The sequence below is a fragment of the Triplophysa rosa genome, linkage group LG6 (assembly GCF_024868665.1).
Source record: "Triplophysa rosa linkage group LG6, Trosa_1v2, whole genome shotgun sequence".
In the NCBI taxonomy this organism is placed as follows: Eukaryota; Metazoa; Chordata; class Actinopteri; order Cypriniformes; family Nemacheilidae; genus Triplophysa; species Triplophysa rosa.
In genome coordinates, this window is record NC_079895.1 from 10,088,277 (window position 1) to 10,105,938 (window position 17,662).

The 17,662-nt window shown below is 40.4% G+C and overlaps 1 protein-coding gene across 2 annotated transcripts in view; it reads right to left on the bottom strand.

The window, feature by feature from the left end:
• The window catches only part of clybl (citrate lyase beta like), a 65,497-nt gene that overhangs the window by 13,252 nt on the left and 34,583 nt on the right, over nt 1–17,662 (bottom strand). Inside the window, exons 3-4 of one of the 2 annotated variants that reach the window (XM_057336956.1) lie at nt 6,624–6,803; nt 296–397 (exon numbers count right to left, since the gene is read on the bottom strand). In XM_057336956.1, the coding sequence (XP_057192939.1) occupies nt 296–397; nt 6,624–6,803 (282 nt within the window). Of the gene's footprint in view, nt 1–295; nt 398–6,614; nt 6,804–17,662 lie in introns of both variants that reach the window. The other variant, XM_057336955.1, reaches the window with a different exon arrangement.

A 17,662-nucleotide genomic window follows, 5' to 3' on the forward strand; every position in this document is an offset into this window, starting at 1 on the left:
TTTTGTTGGGTTCCAAATTAATTTTACTTCTCGCTGTGACTCTGCAATATTTCCCTGCCTTGCCTCTGTGATACTGTCTAGCCAGCACAACAGAGGGTTTGGGGGAGGGTAAAAGAGGAAAAGAAAATAATAAAGAGCAAAAAGGAACTGCGTATATTATAAGTGGACAAAAAAATGTCTTTTTTTATTATTGTATTTTTGAAGGTCATGTGAAAAGTAGTGAAAAATATATAAAAACATTAAAAGAATAAAAAATAAAATATTAAACATGTGATTTTACAGGGTTTTTATTTACCTTAAAATTTAGCAGACCTACAGCCGTTTCCACAAAGGTGACCAAGCGGATGGGTTCCTTAAGCTCTCTGCCTTTTAAATACTGTTGAAACCTGTCAACAAACTGAAAAAGACACACACACTCATTAAAAAATAAAAACACTTTAATCTCTTGCAAACAGACAACACCTTACGCAAAACCAACGCTAACTGAATTTAAAAACCGGGGTTTAGCAGAAATAAAAAAAATATTTTACTTCAAAGACTCTTTCCTTTGCAAAGTCTTTGGACAACTCCTGTTTCACAGGGGCCCTCGAGATATACTACACGTTCCTGGCTGAATTTACAAAGAAACGCTGAATATGAAAAGTGGAAAGGGATGAGATTTGAGCAGTCTGGGAGTGCGTTTCATTTCGGTTGAATGCCGAGCCTCTGCTTCCCCCGGTGGAAGGACTCGCAAGACGTGCGGCGTGTGATACGAAACTTCTCCTCTCTATTCATTTTCCCGCTCATATTTGAGCTCACCTAAGAAGGCTTTAAAATGAAGTTTGATTCTTTGAAGACCAAAGCGTTCAGGTTTTTTCCAACAGACCAGTTCACAGCTAGCTGTGGACTGCCAGTGGGGTTGCCCAAATTCCAAAATCTATCATCTGGAAACACACAAAAGCTCCCTCTGTCAGATATTTTCTTTTAAAGCCTGTACCAAAAAGGGAGGGGGGGTGGAAGGGGAAAAAACTCAACGCAGAAAAGTGTAATTCCCTGTTCCCCATTCGTCTCTCTTTCACACGTCGGGGACAGCAGATTAAAATAACCTCAGGTACGTTAGTTTTCCAAATAAAGGCAAAAATATCCCACACACACTTGTTTTATTAGCTCAAAGAATATGCTTTCATTGAGGGATTTTTTCTAATGGGGGAATTTTAATCATCTCCCCATTCAATCTCAGTAGGATAAATCATATCTGAGAGATTTGCATAAATATAAACCATCAAAGACTTTTCATCTTCAAAGGGGTTTTCAAGACCCAATAAGCTTTGTACTGTAATCATCTGAGGTCACAACCCTGCAGGGGTAACGCTGCTATGGCAACATAAAAACGCCAAAGGCTTAGCATAATATTCCCCTCGAACGCAAAAAGGGAGGGAGAGGGATTGGCTTGTTTAGTGGCCCTTCCATTTCCTCACCATCTCTTTTATCAGACGCTACACTGCCCTCTCCAACGGCCCCGTATTTTTGCACGAAATACGGGGCCGCTCTGCGGCAAAACAAAGCATTTCTGTAGCCCTCAATAAAAAAAACGAAAACCTCTGCCCTAAACAATCCCCGACACGCGCGCGTGCCTGCCGTGGCGGACGGACGTCGGCGAGTGACACATTACATGTGTGCTTTTATTGCGCTGAAGTATCGGGACCGAATGGCCCCTTTCAATATTTACACAAGCCCCTGGGATCTTGGCATTGAACCGTAGTCGCTTAAACGGTAATACCGCTCTCAGGTGTCAAGAGAAGAGGGCTTTTCGGTTGTCAATAGGGCTATAGAGGCCAGGCTCCTTCAGTCCTTGTTCAGCCCTCTAAAACCCACACTTCTCAACAACAAGTGCCACAAAATCAGCCCCATCCACCACCGCACGGCTGGGAACGACGAAGGGATTTCGGGGCGAGGGAGCTGCTAGAGCGAAAAAGGCGGCAAGTGGATAAATTTCAATTAATTCTCTTCAAAAGAGGGCCAGATTAAATGTTTCCGGCCTGCTGAAGTGCTCATTTCACCGTGTGGGGGAGAAGAGAATTAGGAGCGGACGGGGAGGGACGGGACTCGAGCTGGTTCTTTTCAGGACTCGGTAGTGTGGCGGCCAAAGAATGCTCACGGCTCCGAATCTGTGGGAGAATTGTCTGCGGACAAAAGGAGGAGGGGGGGAGAGTTACGCCTGTTATAGTCCAATAAGCCTTGTCAGTCAAATAAGCAGGGAGAGAAGACAGAAAGGGAGAGCAGAAGATTTTCACACAAAAGGAAACAAGTAAGTCCATCTTTTAGCAACAAATCAGTCTGGAGGTTCCTTCGCTCATCTACGTGAAAAAAGGGAAGAAAATAAACAACAGAGGGATTTAGGGTCGGCTGCAGAGAAGAGAAGAAGAGGAGGAGAGAGATAATCAGGCTTGTAGTGGTACGACTTTGTGTTGTGCGTTGGATTAGATACTCGCTGACTGCCCATCACAGACGCAACACACGCGCACAAAAAACGGGGAAAGAGAGATATTTAACGCTACACAATAGCACTTGATAGCAGGTGATTATTTTCTGGGATCAAAAGAAAAATGCTACAAATGATTTTCTTCGTCCACCACTGGATTTACAAAACCAAGAATTTTTGTTCATTTCAATTTTTAAAAACTAGTATTTTGGTAAACTGCAATGTTAAGGATTTAAACAATTATTATTTTTTAAATACCTCGATATACAATGTACCAATTCTAACTACGGGTTCTGCAAAAATATATATTTTAAAATAATACTAAATTCATAAAGGAAGGTCTTTCAAAAATGCCCTAAATCAATAAGGAAATTTTTGTTATCATGTTTAAATAGAAATGTCAACAGGTCAAAGGTCAACAGGTTCCCCAAACTCTCCATCCATCAGCCATTGGTTGAACAAACAAGTGGTTCCGCCTCAAACTCACACCATTGGTTGAGTCGATTTTGCTATGATGGGCCAAACAAACCTAACCACTGCATTACACTCTTCGGGAAATAAATCCATGAATGGCTTATTTAAACCTGCACATCAAACTAGGATACAACAAACCATTTAACATCTGAAAATGACAATCATTTCCTTTAAATCATTTTAATGACAGTAATGGTTAATTCCACAAGTTCCACAACACTACAGATTTTCTGTAGCAACACTAAAATAACAGACAGGGGATTCTGTTAAACCATGACAATGTAACTAAAATGAAAGCAGCAAAATACAGCAAAGAGAAGAGAATCACTCTCTCCTTTCATGTTTGTCTCACGCCACTTTCAAAGCTGCGTGCCCATGTCAGGTCAGTGCTACACGACTTCCTCTCCGCTCACAATCTACCATATCCTGCTGCGGCTACGGGCTCAACCATGTGCAAAGCACGTGGAGACCATGTTCTAACCCCACCACATATGTGTGCACCTTTTTTAACACACACACACACACACACACACACACACACACACACACACACACACACTGCTTGCTGTGTGTTAGCCAATGTGACATATGTCTGGAGGTTGTATTGATTTTTGAGTGGCTATGTGGGGAGTGAATGGCTGATGTTGTGGTCAATTTTATTTGGAAAAAACTCTCAAAATGGGGTTGTTTTGATATGTGGTTGAGGGAGGATTCCTGATATCTACTTTACGTAGCAAAAGAAAAAGTATATGCTTTCTCGTTTTATATTTTTATATCAGCAGGCCTAAAACAACAGTGTTTTAAAGGAACGCTAACAGGGGATGTCTAATATTTTTGGAGGAAACAAAATCAGACACAAAACCCCGACACACGGGAACGGGAAATATGACCACCTGTCTGCAATTAAAAAGGGAAAAAGCGGCCCAGGAAATATATTAGCACTAATTAAAACCACTAGTTAAAAACTTCCTGCTTCAAGCCTAAACTAACTGTGAGCAACAGACAGGGGCCCCTCCATCTCACTACCTCCGTCCCTCCCTCCCTTCATCTACCTAGTTAAGACATAGTGGCTTCTTTAGGGCCCTTTCAGTGCTCATGCCGAGCAGCTGAATACTGCAGATTTGGGCTGGGTTGGCTGATTGGGAAAATGGGCTGGAGGGATTTGGGGGTTGGTGTGTTGGCCATGCTGGGTGCCGCCGGGGCCTCCTGAGGCCGCCTGGCAGAGGCCGCCCGGCTTTGATTGATGGACAGAGGTCCACAAGAATCCTTAACACCTATTAAAAGACACACAGGTGTTGATATCACTTGAATAAAGACCTTCAACGTAAGATCAACTGCTTGATATCTTCTGTACGATAATTTTGATTATGATAAATACTTGCCTATGGTGGCCGGGAAGTGCAAAACAAAACAACAAATCGCAAAACTAAAAACAAATCTAAAAGCAAAATAAAAAATCCAAAATCAAAATGACAAATCTGAAAACGCAATATCAAATCTATAAACAGAATAGCAAATATTAAAACAAAACAACAATTCGAGAAACAAAATAAGTCAGAAACCACACGACAAGTCAGAAAGCAAAGCAACAAGTCAGAAAACACAACGACAAATCAGTCAAACCGGAAAAGGTAGGTATTTTGTTGAAATGGGATAGCTACTGCTGATTGGATGAAACTCCTGTCAATCAAGATATCCAGGACGCTCGATGTACTATGAGAAAGGACATGCATATGTGATACTGCGCATATTCATTGATTAAGGTTCAAAAGCCACATTTTGTTAATAAAGTTGAAACGGGCTCATCTTGCATTAGGAGTAGATGCGTGTCTGTTTCACACTGCATGAGCAGAGTCTTCGTGTGGCATGAGCCCTGAGCAGCACGCATAGTGCAGCTTAAAGGCGACTGCCTGTGTACCATGCATGATCATTTTCCCCTCACAAGATACATACAATATAAGCATATAACATGATATGTACTTTAATCTGTGTCCCTGTTGGTTATGGTGAGAGAGTGACTGACGCGATCGTTTGTTTCGCTTACAAATATAAACATAAGCCTATACACGCGCATCAAACGCGTGCGGTGTACGCAATGCGGTGCTGAGAGTCTCGGCCAATGTGTGAAGCCAAGCTGGAAAGCGATAACTTTGCTATGGTTTTGTTTGTACAACTGTAAAAAAATGTGAACGAATATAAAGAGACGTTCAGAACAACTTAGCCACACCGCACGCGTCAGATGCGCGTTTTCACAGTATTGTTATAGGTTTATGTTTATATTTATAAGTGAAAACAAACGCGTCAGTCACTCTCTCACCATAACCCACAGGGACACAGATTAAAGTACATATCATGTCATATGCTTATATTGTATGTATCTTGTGAGGGGAAAATGATCATGCATGGTACACATGCAGTCGCCTTTAAGCTGCACTATGCGTGCTGCTCAGGGCTCACGCCACGCGAAGACTCTGCTCATGCAGTGTGAAACAGACACGCATCTACTCCTAATGCAAGATGAGCCCGTTTCAACTTTATTAACAAAATGTGTTTTAAGATTTGCTATTCTGTTTTTAGATTTGATATTGCGTTTTCAGATTTGTCATTTTGATTTTTTATTTTGCTTTTAGATTTGTTTTTAGTTTTGCGATTTGTTGTTTTGTTTTGCACTTCCCGGCCACGGTACTTGCCACTATCAATGCCACTAATATTTTGTTTTCTTAAAGGTCCAGTGTATGACATTTAGCGACAGTAGTGGTGAAGTTGCGAATTGCAACCAATGTCTCACTCCACCCCTCCACCCTTCCTTTCAAAGCACTACAGAGGACAACACAGCACTAAGATGTTGTCACGTTTACAGGGTTTATTTTGCCGAAGGAGATAACATATTTGTGTGGATAGAAATAGTTCATTCTAAGGTAATAATAACATAGCGCTTCATTATGTAAGGTAAAAATATCATATGAAATATATATATATTCAATATAAAATATAAAAAATATAATATAATACCTCTGAAAACATAGTTATATATTTACAATAACAAACACAGCCCCTTTAATGCAACAACATGAATTTTAAAAAGGGATTTAATCTATTTTAGGGATAACTGTATGTGAACAGGGATGTTTTATATTTTTTGCCCCCTAACCGACATATCATTCCTCAACGTTACCAAATGTATAGTAGGTTTATTCAAGTGGCCCTGTGTGTCTCCGGGGACCGAGGTTGAGAGAGTGTATTTGGTGACATCTGTCTTTTCAGGCCAATTTCAAATGTCATGGCTTTTATTGAGCTGATGCCAAGAAATACAGCCCATCTCTCTCTGGGCTGAACTAGAGACATCAGGCCGTCTTTAGAGTAATGGAAAAGACTGTTATTATTGCTTTGAAAAGACCTGTGGTTTCCTCTTACCCTGTGAGTTCTGAGGTTGCTGTGTTCTTTACAAATGATGGAAAATGCAAAAGCACATCAGAGGTATTTATACTTTCTCATTTTTCAAATTAAGCAGTCTTCAATTTTTGGATTAAAATATAATTATTGCAACATTAACTATAATCATCCTACATTTGATATGGAAACACAAGCCCTCCATGCAGAACTCAAGATTCTGATGAATTTTATTTTTGGTGTGCTGTTACTCTAAGATTCTTAATAGACTCGAGTATGATTCACTCACCCACCGCACCTCTCCTGTGTCCTCCACCTTTGGCAGCATGAGTGCTGTGGGCAGCACCTCCGCCTGCAGAATGACATCCAGGTCGGCTTCAGCCAGGCCGCTGGACGCAGAGTTAACTCTGACGCATTTCTCTGTTCGCCCCAGATCCAGCTCTGCCAGCATCTTCGGGATGGTTTTCCGGGCTGCGTCCTGGCAGGCACACAAAATAAACATTCAGGTTCTATTGTGTCAAAAGCACTGACCTCTCCGGAATTGACACTACAGAATGGAAATGACTTTAAATGCAAGCTGGTCACCAAAATGACCAGCTTGCATCTGCTACGCTCTATTCAATGATGCAATAACGCATAATGTGCTTGCAACAGAACATTGAATTGCAGCGTTACATAATTCAGGCAATTCAGGATGGAAAATATATTCTTTCTAACTGTAAGAAAACAGTAAAACACAGTCAGGTTTGTGGGTGGCCTGCATGGATAAATGAAAGAGTGTCGAACTCTTTTGGTGGGCACTCAAAAAAAAAAACATAGAAGGCTTGGCCACATTTTCTAATAACTTTAATGCTTCATCTGCTCCACTGTTTAAACTTATTATTTAGACAATATATAAAATCAAAATGCTTTAATCACCCAATTTTATTTATGAAAATAGTAACAATTACTGCCAAAATCCTTCAGTGGAGCTAAGTTTGCAAATCCATTCACAAAACACTAGATTTTTACGATACCTCTCATCTCGTACCATTGTTGTCAATTCTCAATCAAAGACAGAGGCTTTAAAGCTCAAAAATTTGTATAAAATGTCATCATCCACAAACAATGTCAAGCACAAACTGAGGTCCAGTATGAATCAAACTACTTTGTAAACCCTATTGTTATGTTTTATACACTATAGTATAAACACGCACACAATACGTTTTTCTTATCACTTTTTGTTTTTATTTATTATGTTTATTGTTTGTTGTGTATTCTTGTGATGTTCTTTTATTGTATTCTTATCATGATAAACAAACAAATGTGCACACCAGTGGAAGTGTTTGTATGCTGATTTGTATGCCTTTTTACTACTTGACAATTCTTTGCATTTAAAGGGCTAGTTCACACAAAAATGAGAATTCTGTCATCATTTACTCACCCTGTCATTTCAAACCTGTATGACTTTTTTCTTCTGCAGAAAACAAAAGAAGATATTTTGTAGAATGCTGGTAATTGAACACCGGCGGTCCCCTCGGACTTGCATTGGTCTTGTGTCCATAGAACAAAAGTCAATAGGGCCCCAATGTTGTTTGGTTTCCAACATTCTTCAAAATATCTTCTTTTGTGTTCTGCAGAGGAAAGAAAGTCATACAGGTTTGAAACGGTGAGTAAATGATGATAGAATTTTTATTTTTAGGTGAACTATTACTTTAATGATAAATATTTTCCAAATATGAGATATTGTAATAAAACTGCGACCCCGGAAATACCAGTTTGGCCACTGGTGCACTTGTAAAAGATGCAAGAGTTTGGAAGCGCAGACATTATGTGAATTTACAGGGGAAGTTGTAGTTGGCGCCTGGGATTAGAGAACAGAGAAAGACCTAGAGAGAGGGATCGACCTCTCTAGTGACCATAAAGTGAAAATCCCCACACACAAGCCTTCCCCACAAACACCAAAAACACATGACCAAAGGAAGTGGAGGAAGGCAGAATCAAAGTTAATGCCAAGTTCCAGGGCCTAACTGTGACACAGCAGCACACGCCAGGAGATTCAAACCAGATGCGGCCCAAGAAAACTGAAGGTGGGAGGGAAAAAGGCTGAACAATGAGGTTTCCATTGGTCTGAACACGACACTGTCCAAAGGAAATGTGGTCTCAGTTAAGCGGTAAGAGGAAACGGTAGCTCAGGACTTGTCAGCTTAGATCAGAGGAGGGATGAGAGTGACCACGAAAGAGAGAGGAGGAGAAGAGAGGCCTTGGGGTTAATTCAACTTGAATGAGGAACTCCTTATCCTAGGTCATCTTAACACCATCCACAAAAGAGCCCCAGCCAGGGTCAACTCCACCCAAACAGTGTTTAACTTCAGCCCAGACCATGACGGCCACGTAATAAACGGCATTGAAGTCAGTCTACATCTGTGACTCCCTCTTTTATTCTAGTCTAGTCTCGACCATAAAACCCTTGTCATTCGACCTGGTAATAACAACAGCATTGTCAGTCATTTTTACAAGAAAAACACAGAATGTTCAAAGTTCTGTGAAGTCAGACTTCTACATGATATCTGAAGTGTGGAATATCCTACCAAAACGGATTAAACCCAACATACAATCTAGACACTCACATATCAAAACTAACATTATGGTCCTCAACTTACATATGGTAAGAGTTGTTTAATTGCCAATGATCAAAAACGTCTTCTCAATAGGCAGTCATGGGTACGCTTGAAGCCTATAATGTATTTGGTGATCACAGTAGTAATTTTAGGAGGGTTGATGGATTTATGAAGCCGTAACTCAGACTGGATCCCCCATGGAACAGCTTTATGAATGTTGAGTGCTCCACTGCACTGTGTTGAAGATACTGCAGAACCACTGCAAACTGGTATCACATTTATATATGTAAAAAGTGTCAGGAAAAGTGACGACAAACCAATCAGATTGAAATAACCATTGGCCCACACTGAATTGTGTAACGCATTATCAAAATTCATACCTCACAATTTTGTGCTCTTTTATCATCACGTGTATCTCTTTGAACTCATATTCCAGACAGCAAAATATCTTAATTGTTATCAGTGGAAAGGGCGCACTAACTCATCCCCCTTCAAAGTAGATTGACAGAAAGAACATTCTAGAGAAGAGCTCGGCTCCTGGGGTGCCCCAGCCACCCAGAGCCAGAATAAAATACTTTGAAAGCTGAAATGTTTTACATTAATGGAAGCCCATCCAACTAGTTGCTTCAAAAGACCCTTCCCCCAATCCCCCAGCATCCCACAGAGTGTCCAGGAGAATCACAGGTTCGAGGGATCTTTGATTCTTTCCATCATTAAAGCTCGACATAGTATCATGACAGCACGTCCACAAAACACTCCAAACAAAGGACGGACCTTCAAGTTTTAAAAAAGGCCAAATCCTTCAGATTTGTTGAGAATTTGGTCTCCAGCTGTGTGGTATGCCAAGAAATGGATCTACTCCCGGATTATTCAGTGTCTAAATCAAAGCAGTTGAAAAACGGGTTTGTTTAACATCTGAAATGCATAATGGATTCCCTATACAGTCAAACTCAGAAATGAGTGAGGGGGGAAGAAAAGCTAAAAAAAAAGAGGCAGAAAGAATTTTAAAACACTCAAATCAACTGAGACTATATAAAAAATTGTAACGTAAAATTGGTCATCATTTACCATTGTTTTTACCATTAGTCACCATTGTGTGCTCAGAAATTCTGCCTAACATGTCTTTTTTAAGCATAATATAAGAAAAAAATGATTTTTTGGGGGGTGACCTATATATTTAAACGCACATGTATTTGAAAGCAGTAGCAGACACACCACCTGTGGCCTGTTATTCCCAAGCAGCCATTAAATTTCCTTTTATTTAATTTCTGACGTTTTGCATCCCACCATGACACCTGCAACACTGGTGAAAATAAACTGTAACTACAGAATGTGGGGGAAAGTGACCCTCATTCTTTACACGTGAAATCTGTGCAAACAAATGTGCCACGGACAGGCTCTGACAGGTGACGCACCAGGCATCTGGAGCTCTATTCCAGCTGAATGATTAACAGATCCAACATCTGATCCTCTCCTCATTCCGCATTTGTCCAGTTCCGCATGAGAGGGAACCCCCGTCCCCCTAGGCTCCACGTTAGATGCTCTCAACCCCCTGAAAACCGCCACTTTTCCTCACACTGTGAGGTTAAAGAACAACCCAGGGGCTGCTATTTTTTCAGAGCACTGCTTGGGCGGCTCGAATATTACACGACTGTGTGGCCGGCCGGCTTTGCCAATCAAAACAGGCGGCTGAAATCTGATAATGAGAGATGGAGGTTTTTCTCTGAAACTCGGCGTATTGCGATACGTCGTGCTGCATTGGACGCCCAGTGTCAGGATGATAGAAAGGTTTCAGTAAAGGAGCCTTCAGATGGGCCCACCACAATGCCACATTCGACCTCTGCATCCAACCATGGAGACTTACTGTACTTGGTTGGTTGATGTGCCATTTTTTGTTCAGCACATAAAGCATCTGTCAGCAAAACTAATTTTTAAGCAGAACAATGTACACAAGTGAAACTGGACTTGTGAAAATGGCAAGCTAAACAAATAGTGCTTAAAACCAGTGTGGTGGCCTAACTAAGACTCTATCCACGCATCTTTTTTTCTCTGTTGTTGCCTTTTGTCCACACTGAGACAGAGTTTTTTCAACGGCTTTTTGAAAACGCAAGTGGATACATTTGAAAACACTGTTTTCGCGTTGTAGTGTGGATGAGGAAAACAGAGGAGTTTAAAAACGATGACGCGTTGTTTAGGCTGCTCTCCTGTTTGATAGCATTAATGTCAGTTCATGCATACTTTAGATTGCATTTTAGGAGACGGAATATTTATTTCATCTCAGTTACTGTTTGGCAGCAGAGCGCGAGTTAAGTTTCACTTTTGCAGCTTTATAGTCTCGTGTTAAAGGGCGTTGAAGGAGACTCGTGTCTAAGTTACTTTGCTCCACATTCCCACGACATAATAATTCAGAAAGTAAATAAACGCCAGACAGAAATGACACATGCTGACGTGTCTTGGGTTTTACTCATGCGCAGTACATGGATATAAGCGTTTTCAGATGTTTCAGTGCGGATGGGCAGCGTTTGGGAGACTCCGTTTTCAAATGAAAACACACCAGTGTAGCCAGGATCTAAGGCCACTGTCAACATGTTAAAATCTATTTTGAAAACGGAAGGAAAAATGTCCTAATAAAGCTAGAGACGACTGCGTTAACATACAGATCTCGCTGTGCTTCTTGGGAAATGTGACATTCGGTCAAAGCACAGCTTTTGGGGGGGGGGTTTATGTTCCATCCATGTTTTACCAACAAATTAATCTGGATAAATTTGTAAACACCTTTATCCTCAAGGCTTTTAAAAACACACAATGGGACAAGTAATGGGACACAAAATTGCTCTTTACACCAACCCTCAATTTATCCTGTTTCTTCTCGTAGTGAAGTGAAACCACCAGAGAATAGATTATTTGCTGGACACTTACAAAAGCATGGGCTGTATTCAATAAAAAATTACATTATATGGAGTACATGGGGTCCACGGAGTGTCAGCAGTAACTGACTTTCAATTTTCAAGCCATTAGAGTTTCTCACACCTGCTGCCAGGGTCAGAGCTTTGTAACAAAGTCTTTATGTAACTTGTGCCTTTGAAGCACAAGCAAACCAAAATAATAATAAATGTGCCATAGGACATTCTGATTTGATTATGATAATCTTACTGAACAGCAAAAATAGCGCATTAATGGCCTGTTTTTTTTTCAAACACAAAACTACATTCAAATGCATTAAAGACCCCAATACAGTCTTTAAAGGGGTGATGTGACACGGCTAAAACGAATATTATCCTTTGTTTTAGATGTAATTTAATGTGTATACATGATTTAAGGCTCAAAAATGCTGTATTTTCCACATACCGCATAAAGCGAGGTGTGCTATGATTGGCCAGTTAACCAGTGCGTAGTGATTGGTCGAATACTGGAAATGTAACTTCTCTTACCATATTTGGAACATCAGGTTCCAAAGCAATTGTGCTGACAGGTACGCCCACCTTACTTGCGTATACATTTGGGCGGTCTTAGTCAAATCATACCATGAACTGATGTAGATTTGTGGGGGTGTGGTTACACGAGGCGTTTCAGGCAAGTCTGGGTGAGCATTCGCTTTTAGATAGAATGCATCTTTTGTTCAGACACTTTAATTTTTGCAGTACATTTTCTCATGGACGTTGCTGAATTTAAAGTTATGTGTAATACAGACTACATAAATCAAGCAAACATTTGATTCGTTGTCGTTTGCAACCTTTCAGAATCAAACTCTTGGTGCAACAGTGAAACAGATGACTCGTCTCTATCCAAGATGTGTTCTCATTCTGATTAGCATGCATGCATTCATTTAGTCTGACTGAAACTGTTATAACTCCTCACCTTAAGCACATCTTAAATGCATTCATGATATTACGACATCATAAAACCTCAATAAGCCTTCCTTAATTATCATGATGTTTCTTCTGCTCAATGCAATCGGGACAACCCCCCTTATCGACCCTCTAAACCTACAGAGCTTCTGTGATAAAGGCATGACATACTCACACCACAAGCTTGACTGGCAAGCAGTTTCTACTGAAGACTACTAAAGTTCACTAATGCTGGGGATTCATTTTCTGTGTGAAAGCCTCAGATCGCTATTTGTATTTCTTGGCAGCCGATCGCCCTGTGTTTCTCTGGAACATTCCTGTGCTGTGCCGTTTTGGTTCTGGTAAAGAAATAGTTAGAAGAGAATAGATTTAAAATAATAAAAACTCTGTTATCACCTTCATGTCATTCGAACCTGGGTGATTTTCTTTTTATCCGTTAACAGAAATGGCGTTTAGCAGAATGTCCAAGATGCTGTCCTTAAAAATATCTGTATGCACACAGTCCTTAGTTATTAAATATTTTTTATTTAAAGTTAATATTTTATCACTAAATAAATATACAAAAATATATAAAATTATAAAAATAGCATTTTCTATTTAGTACTGCCCTGAGTAAGCTACTTTACAGATTACATAAGATTTACAAGTCCACTACATAGTAGGCCTACATACAATAATAACTGAATTGAAAAATTAAAACAAACGTTTCCCTAAGGTACAGTTAGATTTGAGATATTTCATTATTTGCAAATATCATTCATATTTTTAAATATGTTATTGATATAACCAAAAGAAGCAGGTTTGGAAAAACATGCCAAAACTTTTATTTTGATGTTGCACTATTTCTTTAAAACACAGTCTTCTTCTCAACAGAGCTTCCAGTCCTTTGGTACCCGTGAGTACCAGGAAGATGGCAAATTGAAAAGGCCAAATCTCATTTTGCAGTATTTGTCACGTGGACTCGCACACATCTACACATCACTACGCTGCTGCGATCCATTGTGGCATTCCCTCTTTGAACCGCCCCAGTGAGTGCGGTGGAAGAAATCCGAGACGTCTTCAAAATAGCGACATTGGATTTTGGACTTCTATATCAGATAACAGTTGGTTGCATAAATTATGGTAAGTTGGAAATGTTGACAGGAAGCCAAAGTATTACACTTTCAAATAAGCTCAAACTGAAATCCAAAACTATAATAGTGTATTACTGAGCCGGTCCTGACAAACAGAAGATGAGTACAGTACTTGTGAAGGCATACATGAGCAAAAGACAACAAAAACGTTGTCATGCAGGTATGGAGCTGTCCGCTGCAAGGCACACTGATGTATGTACTGCAGATTGCAAATGTAAAAACATAAGCCGCGCCACTTTTTTCATATCATTTCATCTACTGCCACCACCAGGGCTGACAAAGAACACCAAATATAAACAGAACATCAACAGCCTGCTGTCAAACAAGGTGATAGAAACGGTAATACAATTTTAATGTCTGAAAATCACAGTTGTTCAGTCAATTATTAACTTAATGTGCTTCTTCTTGTGATTGAGAAACTACTTGAAGACTGGTAAGAAAACTTAAAAAAAAGTGATATATGGCCAAAAGAGAGATGTCTGGATGTTTGTAAGTCAAACACTTACATAATACATTATTATACTAAAATAAATAATTGTAGAAACATGCAATGTTGCAAATCCCTAATAAAGAAACCTGAGCCCTGAGAAGAACCAAGCGTTTCTTCCATCAGGCCAGACCGAACCAGCAAACCTGTTGCTTAGCAAGATATCTTGCACCTGCTCCGAGTAAAGAAGCAAGTGGTAAGAGACAAGGTGAGACAGTAAGAACAAGAGAGAGACAAATCAGAGGGAGCGAGAAGTTGAAAAAAAAGAGGGCAGGGATAACTGTCATGATTCCAAGCATCAGCAGTCACCACCCGCAGATGAGTGCATCAGATGACAGAGCCTGATGTTAGTGACACTACACCTCAAAAAAACCAACAAGGGCGCGCACACACACACACACAAGGCGTACAGACAGCCATCGCAGCTCGGGTGTGCCCGTTAGCAGGGGGACTTATTCTCTACATACGTTGCCGGGTGGCTTCAGGGAGCTCGGAGCTGATCACAGAGGAACCGAAAACAACATCCGTCCACTTTCACACTTCAGTGGAAGAGGTGCCCCCCCCCCCGGCAGGGCTGCGTAGTCTTGCCATCTGGAGAATAAATCGAGTGTGAAGTACAGTATAGTTTGGGACCAAGCTCCGTGGCGGCAGCTCAGCAGTCAGTTCATTAGTTCCAAACTTCCAGGGATTGGAGATGGGGGGTGCAGTACAGAGCGAGACTGCCGCAGAGAGAAGGGGGAGGCGGGCAGGGAAGGCGAGAGGGGGAGAGCCGCCCGGTGGAATGCCCCAAACTGAGCCGCCGTCTATAGGGCATCTATGCCACAAAACACAGAAATAAACAAACTCGCCCCCGGAGAGAAAAAGACAGGTGTAGCCATCAGACCTGCCGGAGGGAGAGAAAGTGGTCTTCCCACCCCTCCTTATCGGTAAGGAGTGATGTTTTTAAATAATACGTGTGTGTAAGTTAAGTATGTAGCCAGACTGGCAGTTAGCAGTAACCGGGCAGGCAGCCTGAACTGTCTATCACGTGGCACCCAGGGGGCGGGGGCTGGCAACTGGCACAGGTTTACAAAGGGGAAACTATACAAACCAAAATAACTCTTTTAGTTTGTTGAGTAACCTCATGCAGACAAAAATACACAAAACCGTTTTGAATTAAAAGTATTTTGACCAAAAAGACATTCAGTGATTAAATTCTTTTTAAAATAAAAATTCTGTCATCAATCATTCACCTTCATGTCATTTTAAACATATACAGCCATGGTAAAAGTTACGAGACCACTGTGGCAATTCCAGTCCAGTTTTTGTTGAATTTCAACAGAAACTAACCTCAGAAATAACAAAGTCACCCAACAGCAATGTGAAAGACTGAGAGAAAGCAGACAAAAGCATTTGTTTTTGTACTGTTCTTAAAATACATATTTAAACAACACAATACAATTTTTTATATGAATATACACTCGTTTTTGGCAAGAGTCAAGATCTGCAGTGCAAAACATTGCATCTTCTTTTTTATTTTGACAAGTTTGTCCCGTTTGGATTTTCATTTGGAATCGGATGGAAGGTTGTCACTAGTTAACTACTTAAACACATAGGCCTACCTAAAAAAAAAAACTGTACATTAAAATGAAAAAAATAATAATTTTGAGGAGGTCTCTTAATTCTTTCCACTGGTGTATATGACTCTTTCCTTTGTGGAATACAAATTAATATATTACAGTGATTTTGTGTCCAAACAATGGAGATCAATGGGGGCCAAAGGCAATGTTGTTTGATTACCAACATTCTTCAAAATATCTTCTTTTGTGTTCTGCGGAAGAAAGAAAAGTCATACAGGTTTAGAATGACATGAGAATGAGTAAACTCTTCATTTTGGGTTCTTTAAGGGGTGTTCCTTATTACAACAGTGCTTTACAAAAAAGTGGCAATAACCGTACGAAAGGACAAATTAGCTCTGTTCCAAAAACCATTGAGCTGCTTTGCTGCTTACAGCCTGCATACTGCTTTCCAATTTGGAACGCTCTACATAGGCCACAACTCCTGGGGCCACTTCCGTCCGCTCTCAACTAAATAAAAAGTGCCACTAAGGTCACAAAACGCTTTTATACATAGAATTTTACAGCAATAATATATTCCAAATGATATCAGCCTTTCAAAACACTATCATTTCAAATAATGAGGCATCCAAACGTACTGAAATATTTCGGAAACCTGTTGGTTACATCGGCGCCTCACGAAAATAACTCTTAATCTGAGAAGTTATTTTCAGAACCAGTGCGTGTGCATACGTGTGATGTTTTCCCACTCCGTCATCCACGCAGGCCCACGCAAATGTAACTGAGCTGCAGGAGGAGTGCCGTTTACTAGCACAGAAAATAAAACACCTATCTATAGGTATACATAAACCCCTGTGGATTTCCAATTGCCGGAATGGGAAAAACAGCTGAGCGTGTGGGAAGTGAAAGAGCGAGTGGCAAGGAGCGAAGCGTTTTATTATTGAGTTAATAACTCATTTTTACATTACGCAGTTGTGCGCTAGCAAATAAATAATAGATCGCAGCTTTCCCCATTCTATGCCAGGCTCTTTAAAACTAACATATGGTCTTTCAAATTGACTGTGTCTCGTACGAAGGATTGTAAGCGCTTACGGCCCTAAAAGATTTATGCCATCAAAAAGATGAGGAGCAATGGGATTATATTTCAGGCTCCTCGCAAAGTACATTGGTATTTTCTAGAGTGAGTTATTAGCATTTTTATCTTGGAAAGGTACAAACAGCGTTAATTTTATCAGTCCTGACAGGGACATGAGATAGGAAAGAAAAAACGTTCAGCCTAGAGACGGACCCAAGACCTTCTCTAATGTTATTTTCCCCCTCTCAGATCACCTAGCATTAATATTCCTCAATGAAATAATCCTATCTGGGCAGAACGCTTCTTAAACTCAGAATTACTGTTCGGTGCTTTAATCTTTTCATACAGTTCTTGTAAAAACAACCATAACTTTTGTAAAACAGACATGCTGATCTATATCAGTTAACAATGCCATGTTTGGAGAGCCGAGCATCAATACAAAACAGGACACTTTGTACATCTTTTTCAACACTTGAAGACTGTCAAGGGTGGATTAACTCGAAACCGAGGCACTGAAACTAGTTATTTTTTCAGCTTTAGTGGATACTTGATGTATCTTTTTGAAACCGTTTCCCCCACTTAACAGTGATAAAGAAATTAGTGGGTGTTACAAAACATTGGGATCCTTCACCTTTTCT